Below are 22,945 nucleotides of genomic sequence, written 5' to 3' on the forward strand. Positions count from 1 at the left end.
ACAAGCTTTTTTTATCAAAAATATATTTAATAATCAAGCAGTTATTTTTTTTATCACTAGTTATCAGTCATTTCAATTATCTACTTATTTATTTATTTTAAAATAAAGTAATTACAAGCTTTAGGGGTTACAGGAAGAGGTCATTGAGAATTGTCTGAAGAATAGTCGGGTGTATAAATATATTTTTTTTTTAAATTCATAATTGATTGATGATTATTCCAACTTTTACTTAAATATTCTTAATTGCGTGTAGACATTTATTTCATTTTTTATAATTACATATATTCTTTTGAATACCATAATTTATTTCTGATATCTTGTTTGATTTACGATATATTGTATTTTGTGTTGTATATCCATACACAGGATTGTTTCGATCATCTTATATAAAAATACACGTATCATAGTCATAATAAAAATGGTGTACAGTATAATAATTAATATATAATTATTTTTTCTAGTACCGATTTATAGAAAACAGGAAAAATCAAGGAGTAAGTCAATAAAACCATAATTCACATATTAAAAATGTCATAAAAAGAAAACAGTGAAGGAAGAAAACAAAGAGATCTTCCTCAAATTCATTCACAAAATAGCTTTACACCATAAACAAATAAAATCATTACTGGATAAATTTCAGCTAGCTATATTAATTGGATGGTTAAAAACCAAGTCAAGTCATTTTAAATTTACTTAAACACTAAAATTGGTTGTAAAATATTGCATGCGTTCATATCATATGATATTATCAAATTGATTTTTTAAAACATGTAAAATTGGCTATTGTCCGCCTCCGTAGTGTAATGGTCAGCACGCTCGGCTACCGTTCTGGAGGTCCCGGGTTCGATTCCCAGGGGGGGTAAAATAAATATTAGTGATTTTATCACTGTAATATTTATTCAATATTACCCTGGACTAGTACCTGAAGCGGAGGGCTGATCACCTTTCCTTCATGTGTAAACGATCAATATAACACTGCGTTTATATGACGCAGTGCCCTATGCACCATTGGGGTGCGGATAAGGGTTTAAAAAAAAAAAAAAAATTGGCTAATAAACAAATCATCGCTGATACTAACTTAACATTAAATTATGCTAATAATTAAAACCAGTCTTTAAATATATTTTTACAATCAACGGAAAACAAGGATACTGCTCAAAATAAATTCATAACTTGTGAGATTTTTTAAAGCTGGATTACAGGGGGAAATTATTATAATCATATATATCGTAGTCATACAGGAGAAGGTGACCAAGTGCATGTTTTACAAAAACATGATCTTGACTATTTGATATTATACTAGCTTAATATTGCCCTGAAAAAAATCCCAAAGGATTTTAAACTTGGAAGTTTAATATATCGACTTGTTAAAAATGACTAACTGCATTGATGTTTATTTTGTTGCCAAGCAAAAGTGACTTAAATGGCCCTCCTGAACATTTTACGTTTTGTTAGTTAGTTACTTTCTCCTGTACGACTGCGATATTTGTGAAATGTATCACACGTCTTATATTGATTTAATTGTTTTAAAATACGTCATGAATTCAACCACAGATCTGTCACAGACTTTCCGTTAACGCTACAATCCTTGAATCCTTTTAATGAGACACTAGCTAGAAACCATTGTTCACAACCTTTGACTCCTATTTCACTCTTCTTACATTCACCAGACAATTGAACAGGTTTATTGGTCTCGTTTCCTTGTGCAGATTCGCTAAAAATTTGTATATCTCTACAGCAGTTTTCTGTCGAACAGTTATATTTCAGCCTGATATCCGCTTGAGGAATTTTCGGGGAGATCTGATAACTGCTCGTAGGAACGAAAAAGTCATGCGTGGCATCGGTTAATTCTGGAGTATGATTATCATTTCTCTTCAACAGGACGAACATGTTTGTGGACGCCAGTGGATGGTGAACAGTTTTCAGAAAGTCTTCAGAAAATGATATTTGTCTGAAAAAAAAATAGCACCAGAATTATTACACAGCAAATACATTTGCGGATATAAAAAGGAGATGTTAGATGATACAATTCAGTCCGAAACATCAACAATAATGACCCTACTATTTATTTATTATTTATTTTTGTGACAGCTGTTTCGCCATGTTTACTATCGCAATGTAAAATAATTACAAAAATAAAGAAACTTAACAAATCATAAATCATGGTTTCATTTTTATAAAATTAACTAAAAAGAAATTACTTTTTGGAAGATGAAGAAGAATATGGAAGTCACGAGTTTGAACAACATATCTTCTTCTTCCTTCTTCTAACCCCTATCCGACCTCAATGGTGCATAGGGCACTGAATTGTATACGAACTGTGTTATCGTGATCGTTAAATACACAAAGGAAAGGTGATCAGCTTTCAGGTACCAGTCCAGGGTAATATTAAATAAATACTGGACTGAAAAATCACTAATATATATTTTAACCATCTTGGAAATCGAACCCAAGCCCTGTATGGTAGCGAAACTCGCTAACCATTACACCACAGATGCAAACAAAATAATACAATATATCTAGCGGCTCCGAAAATTGAGTAGTGCGGTTGTCAATCATGGGTAGAATTGAGTGTTACAGAGGTGTGGAAAGTGATCACGTAACCAAGCCTATAACAGTCGTAAGCCTTGTAAACGCCCAGACTTTAACAGAAAATTTTATTATTGAGTCAAACATGTTGATTCTGTCCTTAGAAGGGTGAGTGTGAGTGTGTGTTGTACCTTAGTGCGTGCATGACCAGTTTCTGGTCGCTGTCCCTGTGGTTGATGAAGTAGTGTGCGTGGGCGGCGGGCGGGATTCGGATGCGGTAGGCTTCCTTGGGGCACATGGGGATGGCCCCCAGCAGGATGATCACCTCGTCCGGGGGCCTCGAGCTCTCCAACTCCGCCACCACATTCTGCAACACACAAAATGTGGTCATATATACTCCGCCTCTGTAGTGATTACCATTAGGTCAGCACATTCAGCTACCGTTCTGGAAGTCCCGGGTTCGATTCCCAGGGAGGCTCAAATAAATATATAAGTGATTTTTTCACTATAATATTTATTCAATATTACCCTGGACTGATACCTGAAGCCGAGGGCTGATCACCTTTACATCATGTTAACATTGATACCTTTCCATCAAGATAACATTGCGTTTTTATGATGCAGTGCCCTATGTACCATTGGGGTGTGAATAAGGGTTTGGAAGAAATAAATATAAAGAAAATTCCCATTCCATCGGTAATGTTTTTATTGAAATTTGTGTCAGGTTGTAGTCCCGTGGTTAGTGTCGCGGACTCTTAAGTCAGAGTTTCTCGGTTCAAACCCACTCTACCACAATTTGATACCTATTTCTAATAATTAGCCGCTTAGGCTCACAGTGATAGTATGAAATTGAAATATTTTTGTAAATAATAAAAACACAAATATTTCTCTTTTTACAAAATAAAAATAAAAATAAAAAAAAATCATTAGGAAAAAAGGGAGGTAAGAAGTATTAATCTTTCATTATTTAAGTTGCAGAAAAAATTAAGAATTCACGATGCCATTAAGTATCACTTGTTGCAAATAAAATTCTAAAACTTAATTAGTGATACCTAGGTTCTACCACAAAGTTTACATATTCCGCTGATGCATTTCCCATTTGAAACAGGGAACTGAAGACTGTGGAAACTTGAATGCTTCGGTTTTAATAGTAATGTTAAATTAAGTAGTTTGATGTTGCCTGCATTAAGCTATTTACAAAATTCTCCTTCTCTGTTGTGAGCAGATACTGAAGGAACGTGTGGTTTGTACCCCCCTATATCTTGCCCGCATTCCTAATATGGTGATGTGACGCACTTTACCTTATAGAGATGCAGACAGTGAGCAGTGCCCAGACCTTGTGTCCCGATGTTTCCATTGATTTTTAAAACAAACAAACATTTTCATCTGAGCGTAAGTTACAACAACAAAAAAACACATGTATTTAGGTTGCTGTATGTTGCATACTTAACACATTCTGTGCGTCAATCACGGCTTCCGTGTCCCATATAAATGTAGTGTTAATGCATTTTAACCCTCCCTTCCCGGTGTTGTGTACCTTGTACACATTACTTCTAATAACCATAATATATCTATAAATACAAGGCTAAGATTTTAGGTATTCTTCCATAAAATATTTACGCATTCATTTAAAAAATAATATTAATATTAAATTATTTCGAGAAATAAAAATACTTTGTATTCTGATCCACTCACATTTTTATTTTACCAACTAGTTTCGGCAACAACCTGTTGCCCTCTTCAGGGTTACATTTATAACTTATATTATAAATGTAACCCTGTTATAAATGTAACCCTGAAGAGGGCAACAGGTTGTTGCCGAAACTAGTTGGTAAAATAAAAATGTGAGTGGATCAGAATACAAAGTATTTTTATTTCTCGAAATAATTTATCAAGATGATCCACAAAGTTAATGCTTTCAATATTCAAAACAAAATATTAATATTAATCAGAATTTATCGGGTACATCGGAGGTATTTTGTGAATATCGGAAACAAATTTGCGTATAAACAGCGCATGAAGAGTGCGCAGGTAGCGCGACACTATATTTGCATCTCACTCTTGCATACTTGCACTGTGCAAGCGAGAGGAGCTCGAAGCTCAATGCTCTGTCATCCTCCGGCTAGCGGCTAGCGCCGCTCGCCTCAGCGGCAGTGGCTCTTGACCTATGCTTGTTCCGTGAGCGTTGCCAGATGGTTTATTAATGTTTTCAGCAAATAAATCTAAATTATTGTAATTTTTTACTTCATTTATATTTAATTAAGGGGATTAGCTATGAATGTCCGTATTTTTCAGCTTTAAAATCGATAATTTTTTATTGTGTAGTGAATACCCAACATCGGGATGCGCGTTTTATTTTAGCACCGGAAGGGAAACATTAAACAAACAATTGTTGATGTTCTGGAAAATTTTAGGATGCATAATTAAAACACACTAAAGTATCACCTTAAACAATGAATCCAGAACATCTACAGCAGACGATGCAATACGAAAATAATTAGTAGAATGCCAACTTTCATTCGTTTTGGGGTTGGATTTGTCACTTTCTCGTTTTTTCTGCACCAAATACTTCAAAACATCGTAAGTGTACGGTATTTGTAACTTTTGGTACGCCAAGAATTTAATTATTTCTATTATTATGTGCGCGCAGGATTTGGAAGTCAACACATATTTTATTTCAACATTGACTGAAACTACGTTATTTTTAACTTGATTTTGATGCATGGTGTTTTATTGCCTGCACAAGTCCTGTAACTGACTTTCAACATTCAATTTCAAGTTCTGTCAAGTATGTAAAAAGTTATAAAAAAAATACTCGGGTCAAAAAAACATCTTTTGAAATAAAAACGTTTCTAATACCACAAAAAAGCGCGAAGTGGAAATGCCAGAATGAAAATGACAGTTGTGTCTAGTATTACCATATTGATATTTTTTTTTAATATTCAGGTACCTACCCGTCAAAATACTTCTGCGCCGACACAAGTATGCTTTTTTATCTTATAACTCTTATTTAAAGCTAAATTCCTGAAAAATTAGAGCGAGTGTTTTTGCCTAGAATTTTCACTCATGAATTACATGAAATTTTAGTAACTTTAAACATAAAGAGTAAATCTACTCACAAGTAAGCATAGGCTATGAAACTTATAAAGTTGAAGCCTGAGTAGGGACATGATAAACGGTGTTGCATAAGCCGTAGCTAGATTTCAGAGTCACTTGGACGTTAGGTAATTCAAAAAAAAAACTGAATAAATTATGTCAGTGGTAACTGTGTAAGAGTATTTTTATTTTAATGATACTGAGCATCAAAAACTCGATTGTGAAATCGATCAGAATGACTGCTAGTGAATTATGCATTATACACATCAGAATGAATAGGAGACACTAAACAGTTAACCAATTATGTGGGAGCTATAACAGTTATTTATTTTAAGAAATAATACTAAAATATATTTCTGCAAAACTTTCTGACCCTTATCTGCACCAAATGGTGTATATACCACTGAATTGTATATCGTAAAAAAATGAAGGACATGAATTGTCTAGAGCAGTATGAAATAAATATGTATTAGAGTAAAAAAATTATAATCGAACTCAGGACTTCCAGCATGGTAGTCAAAGCGTTGACCATTACACTATGGAGGCGGCAAAACTTCATCAGCTTCCTTATTCAATCGTGAAAGGAACTTTCACTTCAAATTATTTTTTCATCTGATATATTATATTCGTAAAACTTATATTAAAAAAGAATGTGCATTGTATTTTATTATAGTAATATTATTTGTTTTAACTAACTAATTAACTAACCATCACGCCGCTTCCCCGCAGGGGTAGGCAGAGAGAATAGAATGCCACACCACTCTGTCCTTGCAAACATTCTTCGCCTCTTCCACGTTCATGCATCTCCTCATACATACCCGCTGATTGTTTCGACTCCTAACCTGACCACTTTCAAGTATTTGGCATACTTGATCGTGCCAAGTTTTTCTCGGTCTTATAAATAAATAATTGGTTTAAAGGTTGGATAGAATAAAACTCGGTTCATTATAAATAAAACAAATATTTATTAAGACCTCTAAAGAAAAAAATATAATCTTAGTATCTAAATTAAAATGCACTGACTGTTTTACAAAATATTGGTCTTATTCTTTCTTTATCACTAAATAATACATTATTTCATATATAATCAATGGTGTTAGATTTAGTACATTAATTAAATCAAAATAAAACAAATTTAAGCAATTCTCGTTTATACTTTGGAAGCAAGAAACTGCGGAATATAAATAATTTCTAAAACCATACATGAAAACAACGCGCAAATAGCTAGTTCAAAACTCAACTCTTTCTTTTCAATTTAATTAAGTGTATACGAAATACCCAATTTAATTAAACTATGTACATAACACTAAAGAATAATAATTTCATTATGAAATTCATTTAGTTTATCAAACTTTAATATACTATACGCACATACAAGTATCAAATAAATGACTACAGAACTCAATCAAATATATTTTGGGGACATGTCTTCCCGGGCGTTTATAAGGGTTCTATTAATAAAGACCTTAAAACCCTTTTAAACTCACAAGAAAATCAACCGAAGATAGTTTAAAATTAAAGACAATGTATCAATCTGTTATAGACAATTACTGTTTTTTTTTTACATTGAATTTTTGTTTTTTTTTTGGAGATTTTAAAAACAATTTTGCCAAGTAATATGTAGTTACAACATCAAAAATTGACTATTTGCACCAGAATATTAAATAAAATAATAAAATGAGTTCAATTCAAAACACAAACGGAATTAAACACAATCTTTTATCGAGAATATTCATCCATTAATTACTTTTCATATAAAAAAAAATACATAACAATCATTCACTGGGAAATTAATACGTTTAGAATCCATTTCACGCTATGCATTTGAGATATAAATATGTTTAGTTTCATGATTCAATATCACGTTGAACTTGGACCTGCGGGTTAAATCTAGGGTCAAACAAAGGGTCGTTGTCGAGTCCTGAGCGACCTATCTTGGTCAGGATGATGATAACGGTTACTACCACGATAGCAATGAGGATAACGGCCATGAAGAATCTGCGATTCAGATAACCGGCTGATCTGCGATTCCGCGCTGGCGGTAGTGTATTTCTGAAATTAAAAACTTTAGTTACGACAAAAATTACATTTTGACATCTCAATATAGGTGAAGAATATGGAAGTCTGGATATTTACAGGGCCTATGACCTATCATGGGCTGGTTAACTAATTACTTTACAGACGTGTAAGATTCACCATTCTACCCATGATTGACATCCACACTACTCAAATTTTTGGAACTCCTACATATATCATAAATCTCATGACACTTTATGTTTGAGTTCATGGGAGCCATCTATGGTTGGTTTGAGTAAGCTTTTACAAATAAAAGGGTCTCTGCCCAAAGGCAGAGACCCTTGAATTTAGGTGTATGCGAGATCCTAACTGGATTATTTTACATACCGGGAGACGACCGAAAATGTCAAAATGTAAAAATAACTTGAAGTGGAGAAACCCAGATTTGTAAACAAGGATTTGGACACTCCAAAAATGTTGTAAAAACAAAAATTCTTGTTATTGTGGATGTTGAATTAAAAATAATTTGTTATTCAATTAATAAGAGCAACACCGTTATTACCACCGTCTGTTGGTCGGTTGAAAAATATTGCCTAGCTAATGTTCTAAAAAAAAAACAATGCTAGTTTACTCACTTCCACCACCTTGTAAGCCACTCCAGAGCTGATTTCCTCTTGTACTTATCTTCGTCATGGTCGAATCTAGAAGTGCTAGGTCGAGCTTGCGCTTTGTCTTCAAATATTCTTCGAGGAACTTGACTTCCCGCTAACAAACAAAAATAGCATAAATAACATGCATCATCACACATCTAGCCCCTCGTGTTGCATAGCCACTGCATCGCATGATCATAGGACGCAGATCTTATCGTTAACTGATCTCGATTATTAATAATGTGAGGAAAAGGTGATCGGCCCAGCATTTCAGGTACCGGTACAGGGTATTTATTAATAAGTATAAGAGAGAAATATAACTTATTTATTTTTATGCCTTGAGAATCGAACCTCCGACCTCTAGCACGGAAAAACATGGTAACTAACAGTCGCGTGTATTTCATACAGGCACATAAGCAGTGCCTATCCTAACGGAATGAAAAACATGCTAACTAACAGTCGCGTGTATTTCATACAGGCACATAAGCAGTGCCTATCCTAACGGAATGAAAAACATGCTAACTAACAGTCGCGTGTATTTCATACAGGCACATAAGCAGTGCCTATCCTAACGGAATGAAAAACATGCTAACTAACAGTCGCGTGTATTTCATACAGGCACATAAGCAGTGCCTATCCTAACGGAATGAAAAACATGCTAACTAACAGTCGCGTGTATTTCATACAGGCACATAAGCAGTGCCTATCCTAACGGAATGAAAAAAATATGGAAAACTGTGATGATGATAATGATTTAAAAAAATATTTTTAAAAATACAAGTTTTTGCTCGGTTTTTTCTCCACGACAAAACATGCATTATAAGAGTTATGATATACAAGTTAATAATAAAAAAAAATCATAATAAAATGCTGTTTTTCCTACTGCCTGCCCTGATTAAAAACTCTGTACACGCCACTGCTAACTACTACCCTACAGCGGAGAAAAAATGTTTAATTTACTTATATATTTTTATATTCGCTTTTTTGACATACAAACATGCACAATATGTGTATTTAAGCATACTACATATTTTGATATTAATATAATTTTTCAAAATGAAATGATTAAATGAAGACTATTTGTGTAGTATGTAATATATTTTTCTATTAGAATATTACGAAATTCAGTAATTCTCGGTACTTAGTATTTATATTTGCTACAGAGTGTATGATTGGTTGAAAGCAGAGTCTCATTATAGTCTGAATATACTAACTAAACTAACTTTGACTAAATCTACCGATGTATACAGAAAACAGTATAAAAATACTAACCTTGGAAAACGTCATTCCTATTCCCGAAGGCTGACGCGTCATAGGCGTCTTCCTGCACCTGCAACACGGAGTAGGGGGGCCCGGCGGGGTGATGCGGGCGCGCCAGGGCTTCGTCCTCGTCGCTGGCGCCCACCGGCGTGCCCCGCTGCGGCGTGCCGCCCCCCGACCCGGTGTAGTGCGAGCCCTGGATGTCCATGGAAGCCTTCATGTCCATGTCATCCGATAACTGGACATTTAAAAATGATTAAGATGTTGCTAATTTATGGCGATTTAAATTAGAAGTACATGATAATTCACAACATCTATATTCCTTATATTGGAAAAGGTATGTGATAGGATTTGAAAAGGGACAATCCATTAGCCAGAAGGAGAAAACTAGGAAAAAAAATTGAGACTGTCTCGAATATTCATGGGAACCAAAGATCAAGTTACGTATTGTTTGAGAAAAGTTTAAAAAAATACATATCTTACACACTGCTTGCGGGAAACGCTTAAAGGCGTCGTTAAGAAGACACGGAAGACACTTATAAGCATGCTTTTGCTACCTTTTGGTAGAGCGTGAGATGGCAAAAACCATTGTACAGATCAGAATTGGGTTTGCGGTTACTGTGATTAAGTTACTTACAATTAGTATACGAACCTAATAAGAATACCAATTATTACAACAATGTGTTAAGCTTTTCAATTATCTTACAGGAAATATTATTAACACACTTAGGACGGGTGTTTTTTACAGCTGCAGACCGCTGGCAACGGGGATGATAATTATTTATACATGTATAGTTAAGACATTAACAAAGAGATTGGTACATAATATTCATAAACAAAACGTTAAACATGTAATTCCTTCATTTTTGACTTAGAAAAGAGGCTGGCGCAGAAGGTAAAAATACCCTTCCCGTCCTTAAGCATCAATCCACCCAAGGGGTAAAAATACCTTTCCCATCCCTAGTGTGTTAAAAGGATAGTAAGGATATTCTAATTCTTTACTTAAACACTATATTGGTCACTATATTGGTGACACAAGGTTGGCGCATAGTAAGATTATAAGCAAGCTGTGTTTACCAGAGGAAGGCCGAGAGCCTGTCGCGCCCAGTTGACGGAGGCGAGGCGCTCGCGCAGCACGTCGGCCACCGGGGACACGAGGTTGGGCGCGGGGAACAGGTAGGCCTTGCAGCCGGGACACCCGTAGCCCGCGGGGGCCGTGGTGGACGGCAAGGCACGGAACGTGGACTCCACACACGACCAGTGGTACACATCTGGAACAAATAACACATGTCAGGGGTTCCCAATCTTTTTCAAACCCGCGGCGCACTTACAAGTTTAGTATTTTGCCACGGCGCCCTACTTTAGTAAGCTATTTGGAAAAGACAATGTGACTATATATGTATATACATATATCGTAGTCGAAAGAAATAGGTAGGTACCTCCAATAATAGTAATTGGGTAAGAAGATGCTAGCTCTCAAAAAAGAAATTATATAGGTACCCGAGAATATGTGTGGTTTGGGATAGTGATAGAGGATGGACTCACGGCGTCCCTCTTTACTTTCTACGGCGCACCAGGGCGCCGCGGTGCACACTTTGTGAACCCCTGCACTATGTATATATCTTGATTGTTAACACATGAAGGAAAGGTGATCAGCCCTCCACGTCATAATGGTGCATAGGGCACTGCATCGTATTGACGCAGTGTTATCTTGATTGTTGCTTACACGAAGGCAAGGTGATCACTCCTGCGCTTCAGGGACCAGTCCAGGGTAATATTGAATAAATATTAGAGTGTAAAATCAATAATATTTATTTTCACCCCCCCTCCTGGAAATCAAACCCGGGACCTCCAGCACGGTAGCTAAACACGCTAACCATTACACCACGGAGGTGGACAAAAGTGTAAAGACGGAGGTGTATTATAATGTACATAAGGAAACTACTCTAAAATGCATTTTTAAAATAATAACAAAACAAAAAATTGCTCATTTTTGCCACAAATATAGAATTTTTTGACATCTTCATTATTTTTTTAACCCAGTTTTAAACCCATAATTTTCCCTCTGTAAATACCAATTAAAGGTAACATATTGGTATTATCTTTAAATCTATATTTATTGCCAGCTCATGTATGTGGCACCAATCTAATATTACGGATTCTGTAGATTTAGACAAATTATGAACGATTTAAAAACATAACTTACGGTAACAAGTGAGTCGTATACATTCCTCTTCCTCCAACGTTTTGGTGCAAATTTCGCATATCGGATTATAATCGCTGTCTTGTAACCATTGTAAGTATGACTGTACTATGCACTAAAAAAATAAAACACTTATTAAGACACGAGATCATGCAGCGCTTATTGATTAAGCAAATAATAGTTAGCGGCAAACCTTAGGATGGTTAGAGACCATACAATATTCGCAGACATTGACGCGATGTTCGAAGCAAAATTGATTGGTGACACGCCTTTTTGGACATTTGCATAAACCCATTTTAATAATTTATAGTAAACACAGAAGGGTGTTTACTTCCATCAAATGAACTATTACAGAATTATTTTTAAATACAATCCAATAACAAATGAAAAATAGGAGCCGCAAAATAATTACCAGCGGCCACGTACAGTTGTCAAAATTTTCTACGAGGGACTACAATTGTTACTACGTCTAAAAAGTGATTTTTTAAAAAATACCTACTCGTTTGTGAGTAAAAAGAAAATACACGCGTATTTCGATATTGAATAATTATGTAACAAAAATTAATTTATTTGATATCAATTTGCATTTAACTTACAGTATACGTTATAAGCTGTATGATTTTGTATAAGCTTTTTTTAATTTCCCTTTTCAGTATGGGGTTCAGTCTGACAGTAACCATAACACTACCTTCTAACTGTCAATTTATATTTAGTGACCGAATACCAAATATTGGGCAGATAGAAAGGTGGGATCAATTGGTTCCCAACGTTGGGCTCAAGTACTCAATGTCGAAACGATTGATTTTTTGTCAAAAAATTATCATGGAACGCTATCGTCAAAAGGTACGTCATATTCAATTTAACTGTACCTTAAATGGGCTAAAGGGTTGAACTAGGTGACGGAAAGGTCCACCGAGTAATGGATTAAGTCCTATTGTTCATTTTTAACGTTAGGCAGGAGTAAAATAAATATTTGAAGTTTGGTTACATTTTATAGAAAAACAACCCTAGATATTTTGTCAGACTAACAGGTACCAGGTAGTCGCAAGTTAACATTTTAAAATTTCCACGGCAAAATTCTCCATGTTTGAAGATTAATTTTGATGACAGTTTTTTATCAGCTGGAAAATAGTGTCATTAAGACCATTAATAACAAAAATTGTAGCCGTAGACACTATCATAGAAAAATTTACTTTTTTCCTACAGTCTTTAAATTGTTAATCTATGAAAAATTGGAAATTGAAAATCGCTGAAAATGGCTGTCAGAGCGGCTGGGCTCTGTAATACTTTGATTAAACCTCTCCAGAGTCTATCACTCAATAGGAGTACTATAATTTTAAGTCAAAAGATTTCTCATCATGATTCAGTTCAAAGGAATAGTCACAATTTGAATATTGTCAGATATACCAGTTTTTTCAATAAACGTAAGTACTCATAGGTTATGTTTTTCATAACCAAAATATCGCTGCTTTTTACAATTATTGTTTGACTTTTTTATTATTATTGTTTGATTTGGTTTATTTTCTTTTCAGTACCTGCTGATAAGTTATGGAAAAGTGTAACGTCCGTAAGTAATGCCGGCGCTAAGAAAGGTCGCGGGAGAGGTGCGGGGAGCAGGAGAGCGAAGGATCTTAATAAAGGCCAAATAATAGGGTTTGGTAAGGATAACATAGTCTGGCCTGGACTCTCCACCGCTGTGATCCGGGGAAAAGAACTAGTCACGCAACAGAAACTACCGGAAGACCCTGAAAGGTGCGAATTTATTTTATAAACCTGGTATTTCAGTATTAAATAATGCTGTTTTCTATTGAAATATTTCTCAAAGTTTGTGGGTCTACCGCCATTGGATGGGACAATTTTTTTTATCATTAAAGAAGTTAACTAATAAAACAATACATACACGTTATGAGTGATGTATATATAATTTATGAATTCACATATTCACGCTTTTACAACATTTTCCATATCTCAATAGCAAATCTATGCCTTTGTAATATCAAATTTTAAAAAATTAGAGGTTTAGATTTGTTTAAAAGAAGATCCGCACATGTGCAATGTTTATAACCGCTTCATGCTATTGAACGAGCAGTGTTTGCAGTGGTGCATATGTCATATCGCGCCAACCTAAGCACTGCTTGTGTGTTTCCACTTGTTTGTGTTACATAAGATAAACAACTCGACTGAGCTTGCCAGTTGCCACTTGACCCTCATCATTTCTTCGGTTTTAACTTTAATGAAAAAACATTTATTTCTTTATTATTATATACTTGTTTGAATTCTTTTAACTGCTTCTCTTTTGTTTTTTTGGACTGTGGATGACTTTTAAATTATGTAAACTCTTTAAATAAATAGTAAAATAACCTGATATTTTAGTCCTATTGTTGCGAGAGAAAAAAAACCCAAGTATGAAGCGGTTAATTTTTGTTAGCCCGAATATTCTTAATGATACTACTTTTGTATATATATATATATATATATATATATATATATATTGCAGGATAAACAAGCTGATAAAGTTGCGTGATTCCATGGGAGGGTTCCGGAGACTGAAGCTGACCCCTATAGAGAGGGGTTGGTCGGGGGCCAAGCTGCCCGGCCGCAGTATCGGGCCACCAGACCCCATAGGAGATGGTAAATTTGGTCTTCTTTTATTTTTATCCAGATACCTCTATCTTTCATGCCTCGAATGATCGTTTTCCCGGATGTGTCGTTTATTTCTTCTACCCCAAATTCATTTCATACAAAAATAAATCGCAATAATCTTTTCACTATCACCATTTACCGCATTCATCGTTCGAATTACGCTGCACATTTGATATATATTTTGTCCGTTTTTTTACATCTTTCTCAATTTTGTTACATTCGACGACAATATTCCAACGTGTGGGAAAGTAACTATTTTTCAATATTTTGTGCTTGTGTGACATAAGGTTGATGGATACAGCAGATCGGCTGTCCAAACTCAAAACACAGTAATGGACATTCTTTTTGTTGTATGTTTTTTTTGCATTTTTGGACTAAGTAGATTCTACTTAGTCCAAAAATGCAAAAAAAAACGTACGTACGTGTTTTAAATTTGGACAGCTGAGATGAGGTCGATATTGATGAAGAATAGGTCCCTTTAAAAATGATAGATAGAGGTTTCACTTCATATAATATCTTTAAATTTACCAGGTTCGGATCGTCGCTTTCTCATTTCTCAATTTAGCTGTACCCAGCCATGTGTTGCAGTAGCTCAGTCTGATTAAATAGAAAAAAAAATAGAAAGCACACATTTCTAATATGTTTCATTATAAAATGTTTGTGAAGCAATGGAAATATTATAATATAAAATTCTTGAAACAATAATGCAATCGAAAACAACAACGAAAATTCTAAGTGACAGCAGCTCTTAAGAAGCACCTGTACGCCATGAGCGATGCTTAGTATTGCGTGTTTTACTACGTAAGTTCAATGGATTTTGAGCTAAAAAAGCTGTTGAAAAAAAGCATTTTGGTCGCATATGATTACATTGCATGGATCACAAACATTTTGTGTAGTTTTGAATGTGTGAATAGTGCTATGTTAGTGACGTGTAGCATTATTTGCATGCTGGTGTAGTGATTTTCCTGACGAAGAGACTGGTACGTCTCGAAATTGGTAGACTAAAATCCCAGTGAAGGGTTATATATTAACATTTTTGTAAAACAGTAAAATTAATAACAGTTTATTTTTCAGAAAAATTTGAAGACTTTGACACGATAGTTCTTCAATTTAAGTCTCTCCTCACCATGAGGGGCGGACTCGGAAGGACTAGGACACTATCTGCTTTGGTGAGTGCTTCCACGGGTCAACTCGTATTCTGGGTTCGATTCCTAGGGGGGGGTCGAATAAATATAAGTGATTTTTTCACTATAATATTTATTCAATATTACCCTAAACTGGTACCTGAAGCGGAGGACTGATCACCTTTCCTTCATGTGTTAACATGCAGTGCCCTATGCAACATTGAGCGCGAATAAGGGTTTAAAAAAATATAGTATGCATCGCCTGAACTGATGTTGAACCCAATTGAACAAGCTATCACCTTTGAATGACTTTAAAATAAATTGAAAAATTTGAAAATCGAAGAAATCCCACTATCAATTTCCTCAAATGACTTGTATACATTATTCTCCTTCCAACCCTCGTCTGCATACAATAGTGCATAGGGCATTACGTCTCATCAACGCGGTGTTATGGTACATGATAGCAAGGTGACCAGTCCTGTGCTTCGGGTCCCAGTCCGGGGTGTTTCAGGGACCTTCAGCATAGAAACCAAGATCGCTAACTTTAACATTACGGGCGTATATCGACAACTCATACAAGCTAGTACGAGTATGGTTACAGAAATGGCCCCAGAAATTCCTGCTATTCTCGTTTTCCTCTCCTGCAGCAACTACTGTTCCTCCTCCATTTACTTTACCACATAGCAGTCACGCCCTTCACTCTTAGTTTTTTCACTTACTTACCAATGTATATGTGAATAATATATAAATCGGAAGTGCAGGACTGATCACCCTAATTTTTAAGTTTTTTGGTAATGTATCCATAATAAAACAAAATTATTGGATCAAATTCCACTTTTATTTTAATATATACAATGATATGTGTATACTTTCAAAATCCGCCAGATCCATGTAAGTCGATTATCCAAAAAATGCAAAATTCTCCGGGTAACATTTATGTTTAAAAGATTTGTCTTTAGATAAAATATTATGAAATAGAGAATTTTAAAAATTTAATTTTTTTTCAATATTTAAATAAAACACAAGACACAAACCAATAATGACGTCATCTTAATTTTTGACCTATCCCCGCTCTCTGATTAGCCGATATGGGTCACAAGGCAAGTTCCATGAATATAGCGAGATTTGAAATACAACACTGTTTTTAAGTATTTTAAATAATAAAACCCTCAATTTGTATTCCGATAGAGTATTTATTTTAAAATCTTATAAAATTGGATCTGGCGGATTTTTAAAGTAGGAGACACAACTAAAGAATTATTATTGCTAAAGTAAAACATTTCACTGACTCATTGACTCTAATTACTAATTACTCTAAATTACTTTTCCATAAAACCATCAGCATATGGCTGCGGCGCTGCTTTGAAATATTTTCATCTTAACATTTTTTATTTCGTTATGAATTTACATAAATGTATCGAATAAAGTAAAATCAATAAATATTTTTTTTTTCGATATACGTCATTTTTATTTATTGACTTGGCGTTTAATTTGTAGAACTCCATTTTAATTTATGTATTAATTTTAAATCAAACACAGATTTTTTGAGTCTACTAAGTTGTATTTTATTAACAAAAAACACATAAAAAATTATATTGTGACAATTGTTTCGCCTTGTTAGGGCATTATCAAACGAATGCATTCGTTTGATAATGCCCTAACAAGGCGAAACAATTGTCACAGTATAATTTTTTGTGTTTTTTGTTAATAAAATACAACTTAGTAGACTCAAAAAATCTGTGTTTGATTTAAAATTAATAAGTATATAAAAAAAAAAAAAAAAAAAAAAGTCATTTTTTGCTATATCGCGATTCATTATATCGCAATTGTACTGTATATAAAGAGCTTATAAGCCCGATAAAGCTGACACTGTGGATTAGATGCTGCCCTCTGCACAACTTGTGCCGGTAGCCAGAGGAAGAATGGATGTGTAATGGTTGGTGACGATTGCAGGTTGTGACGGGTAACAAGAAAGGCCTCGTCGGGTTTGCAATCGGCAAGGGGCGCATGGGAACTGCGGCTCTGAGGAAAGCAAAGAATCGGGCGGCGCAGAAACTCATCATGGTGGACCTCTACAACGATCACACCGGTTGGTTCATCCCAGATTAATCCTTCACTAACCCATCCGCCTACCTGCCGCCAAACGTTGGCGGTTGGTATGTTTTTACATTTGCAAATCGGCCGCAGTTTAAGCCACGCCCATTCGTGGTAGTTCATATTATAAACATACTTTCGTGTGATATCTACAAATCAGCTTTTTGTAATGCATTATTTCTTATAATTTTAATACAAATCGATTGACAACACTTGACCAAAGATGTCCCTGTAAGGATAGAATTATCCTTTTGATTGAAATATCAACTAAAATCAGTTAGAAATCAAAACTTTACATCCCGGGTATAATATGTTTTATTGAGTTATTGTTTCAAGTTTTCTTGTTAATTAATCGCATTTCTGATCTAGACATACGGTAAAATACGTGCATAATAGTTGTATGTACCATATTTATTGGTAAAACAGTAAAAGTTATAATTTTATTTTTATAACTGGGTTGAATTTGAACGCCGTTGATGCCTCAAACACGCGAGCGTTGTGATTGGTCGGACTGTTTTGTTCCACAAACATCAATCTGTTTAGTGCGCGGTACCTTTTTCTGCATTTAACGATTATTTCTTTGTTTGTTCTCGTTTTATCAGGTGCAAAATATTAGCGCCTCATTGTTTGACAAACCGTATCACCTCCCCTCGGGGCGGGGCAACTTTCTTACTTGCGGGGATACATTCAATTAGTGTCTTTATATACATGTTTTGAAAAAAAAATGATATGCGGATAGGTTAATAATTCATCAGAGATTAAATACAAATTATCCCTACTCCGTTATGTGGAATAACCGCGTGTGATTCCGTTCCAGTTTACCACGACTTCTTCGCGCAGTTCTGGAAAACCAAGGTGTTTGTCAAGAAGCAGCCGGAGGGCTACGGGCTGAGGTGCCACCGCGCCATCATCGCCATCTGCCGCATGGCGGGCATCAAGGACCTCTACGCCAAACTGGAGGGCTCCCTCAACCTGCAGAACATCGTCAGGACTTTCTTCATCGGCCTGCTGCAGCAGGTGTTTAATACTTCTTGTTTCATTACCGCAAATTGTTTATTGGAATGTTAGACATTATAATCATCCAATGGTGTGTATGGCACTGCATCACATTGACACAGTGTTATAAGTAACCTGTGACCCTAAAAATTTAAAAAAATAAAAAAAACTAACTAACCATCACGCCGCTTCCCCGCAGGGGTAGGCAGAGAGAATAGAGCGCCACACCACTCTGTCCTTGCAAACATTCTTCGCCTCTTCCACGTTCATGCATCTCCTCATACATACCCGCCGATTGTTACGACTCCTAACCTGACCACTTTCAAGTATTTGGCATACCTGATCGTGCCATGTTTTTCTCGGTCTTCCTCTGCTTCTTTTCCCGCTAACATTCGCCTCGTAAATTTTTTTTACCGTTCTTTCCTCACTCATTCGTTCTACATGTCCAAACCATCTCAACACACCTTTCTTAATTTTATCGATAATGCTTATCTCAGCTTTGCATTCCTTCCTTATTTCACTATTCGCACATCTATCATACATCGTTTTGTTACACATTCTTCTGAGAGATCGCATTTCGACTGCATTCAGTCTACTTTCAACCTTCTTTTGCCAACTCCATGTTTCACTTCCATACATTAGAGTTGGAACCAGGACTCCGTTGTGCACTGCCAGTTTAGCTTCCGCTGATAGGTTTTTATTTGCTATAACTGATTTCAGTGCACCATTCACATTGTTCCCAGCATTCACTCTCCTTTCTATGTCTTTATCAATCTTTCCATCCCTAGAAAACATACTACCCAAATACACGAAATCATCTACCTGTTCCAAAATCTCTCCGTTTACCAATATTTCACATTCAGATCTGCATTCTTCTCTTTCAAAAACCATAATCTTGGATTTGCTAACATTCATCAATAGATCACTTTCCTTGCACACATTATACACTTTTGTCACCAACGCCTGCAGGTCTTCTCTGCTATCGGCAAGAAGAACAGCATCGTCAGCATACAAAAGGCAACAGACAGTCAAATTATTCATTCTAGCTCCGACATTTAGATCTTTCAGTTCTTTCATGCAATTATCCATGTATAGGTTAAACAGCCACGGTGACATTACACATCCCTGTTTAACACCTTTAGAGATGCTAAGCCAGGATGAAAATGAACCACTTACCCTTATGCATGCAGTGCTATCCTCGTACAAGGATGCTATGCCTTGGATAAGTTTACTGCTTACCCCATACTCAGATAACACCTTCCATAGCTTCGTTCTATCAACTCGGTCATACGCTTTCTGCAAATCCACAAAAGCACAGAAAAGCTTTTGGTTTTTGGCCAAAAACTATTAAAATTTCACCATTAAAATTCAAATATTTGTAAAGTTTAGTAATTTAATTGTTTCAGTGCAAAGATTTTTTCTTATATGTATGTACGCTAAAATTGCTTTTAAAAAGACTTTTGCAAAAATGGTCCGCTTCAAATTTAGTGGACATTTTAGTATAATACGAAAGGTTTTTACAAAAAATGTATTTCTATTTTTCACTATAAAATATTTGTGAATATTATTTGTGAAAAATGGAACGCTAAAAAAACCACATTAATTCTGGGTACCCCTAATATATTGATTCTCAACACTCTTACGGTTAAGTCCATTTTATTTTTTATCAATTCATTAAATTTATTATTTCATATCACCTGAGGCGCACGGTTGATCAACTCGTATTTGTGTTGTTGATGATCGAAACAACACTGTAGTAATAACTCATCCGCGCTGAATCGCCCTATTTTTCAAAAGGAATAACCTGCGAAACCCCTAATTTAAGAGGCTTGTATGTAGGTAGGATAGTAAGGATAGGGAAGGTAAATGTGAAAAATACAAACACCCAAACCAATTGAAAATAAATATTTCTTGAATTCATTTTGCAATCGGTGGGAATCGAGCCCGCGACACCAGTTTCGCAGTCGAGAACCTACCCAACTACGCCACAGCGTCTGTATGTGTTAAAAGAGCTGTCTATCATTATTTAGTTAAAAGAAAAATAATCAATATTGTTTGTTGCAGAAATCCCACCAGCAGCTGGCAGAAGAGAAAAAGCTCCACCTGGTGGAGTTCAAGGAGGAGAACCACAACTTCCCGAAGGTGGTGGCGACCCCGTCCAGGGTGCGCTCGCTGGGAGAGATCCCCAAGAACGAGGACCTGGACTTCACGCGCTACGCCCTGTGCGACCGCGTCGTGCGCAAGCCCCGCCGCAGCCTGCCCTTCTACACCAAGCTGCGCCACTGGCCCATCCACCTCAAGAAGATGGAGAAGCGGCGGAACCACGACAAGGTCAAGATAGACATGATGACCGAGTTCGGGGAGCTGAGGAGTTTCCTCACGGACAAGTATCCCGAGGCGCCCCTTCCGCCCAAGGAATAAAATTACCGCTTTGACCGTTTCCTTAAAATCAAAAGTATAATTGGCACGCTCAAATTTGTACTGCTCGCAGAAACTATAGTGCAATAAGAGTGTACACCACACCATAGTAGATACGCAGAAGACGAATAATGCAAAGGGTTCCACAAACCACTATAATGTGAAGTATCAATATTCCATTTTTGGTTATTATTAGAATACGGATTTGTGGTCTTCTAGCCATTAACTGCACCCAATGGTGCATAGGGCACTGCATCATATTGACGCAGCGTTATCTCTGCTACTCCTGCGCTTCAGGGGCTAGTCCAGGGTATCAAATTTTGTAGTGTAAAATCACTAATACTTATTTTAACCCCCCCTGGGAATCGAACCCGGGACCTCCAGCACGGTAGCTGAATACGCTACCCATTATACAATGTACCTACAATGCATCTGCAATAACAATAATAACTTTTTTTTCATTTGATAATACAGTAGAATCGCGATATAACGAATCGCGAAATAGCGAAAAATGACGTATATTGAAAAAAATTGGGTTTTTGCATTCTACCATAAGTGCTCTCATTATACTTTTAACATTGACGGAACACATAGAATAGCAGTCCACATGTGGCCAGATGAAATGTTATTGTATTAGTGATAAAATGTTATTAAGAGTGAATGATATTGTAATATAGGTTTGTTAATAGTTTTTGTAGAATGAAATGAATTTATGAAAAAACTGTGTTGTTATTAATGGAATCATTACAATGTTAATGAAATCTACTACTACTACTACCATCACACCGTTTCCCGCAGTGGTAGGCTGAAAGGATGGAACGCCACACTTCTGTCCTGACAGAACACTCCTCGCCTCCTTCACATCCATACATCTAGTCATACATGCCCTCTGTTTACGCAGACTTTTGACACCACCAGATTTTAGGTTCTTATTGATCTGATTGTGCAAGTCTTTTTTGGTCGTCCTCGTTCTGTTTTCCCTCTCACATTCCCCACATATATTTTCTTAGTCATTCTCTCGTAATTCATTCGCTCCACATGTCCATACCACCGTAAAAACTTCCTAATCTTTTCAAAAATTAAATATAAATATAAATAAAACACATTTTTGTTTGATTTCTTTATTTTATAAATATGTATTGCACACACAGTATAAAAATACAACTCTCAAACAATCAAATTTGTTATATACACAATATGAATGTAAATTTATATATATACAGCGGAACCTCTTATTACGAGCATTATTCGTTCCAGAATCTTACTCGTTAAACGAAACATTATTTGTTTTGACTGGCACAGAAGTCCCGGCTCACAAGTGAATGTGAAAAAGGGACTTGCCCTTCCTCTGTAACTCGTTATGCAAAATGTCGCTAGTTAAGGGAACAACTTTTTACTTTTTTCTGCTTGTTACGCGAATTACTCATTATGAGAAACCTCTCATAATGACTACCGCTGTATAAATATATATATACAAGAAAATTAAATATTGCAAATAATAAAAAATGCATCATTCACACTAAGTATTCACTAATGACACAAAGATTGCAAACATTAATATTTGTACAACATATTGATGCGATATTTTTTTACAGGGAGAGACTATTTGAGTATCGGATACTCGAGGATTTCTTAAAATATAAAATAATGAATAGATTGGCACTATATTTGCTTATAAGATATTCAAAAAATATTATTAGTTAGTGCCGAACTATGCGTACGCATTGCGTAGCTTTTGTCTTTGATAAAATCATTTAAAATTTAAATACAATTAAAATCCTAACTACATTACTAATAAATCACTTTTTCAAATATTTAAAAACTATCCACATAAAAATATAGCACAAAAATTATTTTACATAAAAATTACAATTATACTTATGTATTATGCATACATACACATTTTGATCAAAAAT

At 35.5% G+C, this 22,945-nt stretch overlaps 3 protein-coding genes across 3 annotated transcripts; 1 reads left to right on the top strand and 2 right to left on the bottom strand.

Moving 5' to 3' along the window:
- Positions 1–6: 6 nt before the first annotated feature.
- Positions 7–5,415, bottom strand: LOC148310817 (uncharacterized). The gene is made up of 3 exons (XM_088257731.1): positions 4,975–5,415; positions 2,721–2,896; positions 7–1,951 (listed from the first exon to the last, which is right to left on the bottom strand). Exons 1-3 carry the CDS (start codon positions 5,251–5,253, stop codon positions 1,537–1,539), a joined length of 870 nt encoding a protein of 289 aa, XP_088113857.1. The 5' UTR covers positions 5,254–5,415; the 3' UTR covers positions 7–1,536.
- A 1,155-nt stretch (positions 5,416–6,570) lies between these two features.
- On the bottom strand, positions 6,571–12,197 carry LOC148310818 (zinc finger protein-like 1 homolog). The gene is made up of 6 exons (XM_088257793.1): positions 11,948–12,197; positions 11,758–11,869; positions 10,629–10,822; positions 9,564–9,789; positions 8,277–8,406; positions 6,571–7,677 (listed from the first exon to the last, which is right to left on the bottom strand). The coding sequence occupies exons 1-6, from the start codon at positions 12,047–12,049 to the stop codon at positions 7,473–7,475; spliced, it is 969 nt and encodes a 322-aa protein (XP_088113919.1). The 5' UTR covers positions 12,050–12,197; the 3' UTR covers positions 6,571–7,472.
- A 791-nt stretch (positions 12,198–12,988) lies between these two features.
- On the top strand, positions 12,989–22,130 carry mRpS5 (mitochondrial ribosomal protein S5). Its single transcript, XM_088257794.1, has 7 exons — positions 12,989–13,178; positions 13,287–13,506; positions 14,252–14,385; positions 15,472–15,566; positions 17,475–17,610; positions 18,433–18,632; positions 20,676–22,130. The coding sequence occupies exons 1-7, from the start codon at positions 13,010–13,012 to the stop codon at positions 21,030–21,032; spliced, it is 1,311 nt and encodes a 436-aa protein (XP_088113920.1). The 5' UTR covers positions 12,989–13,009; the 3' UTR covers positions 21,033–22,130.
- Positions 22,131–22,945: the final 815 nt, after the last annotated feature.

This window comes from Brachycentrus maculatus, unplaced genomic scaffold (genome assembly GCF_059751285.1).
Source record: "Brachycentrus maculatus isolate JH-2025_06_01 unplaced genomic scaffold, ASM5975128v1 h1tg000087l, whole genome shotgun sequence".
Lineage (NCBI taxonomy): Eukaryota > Metazoa > Arthropoda > Insecta > Trichoptera > Brachycentridae > Brachycentrus > Brachycentrus maculatus.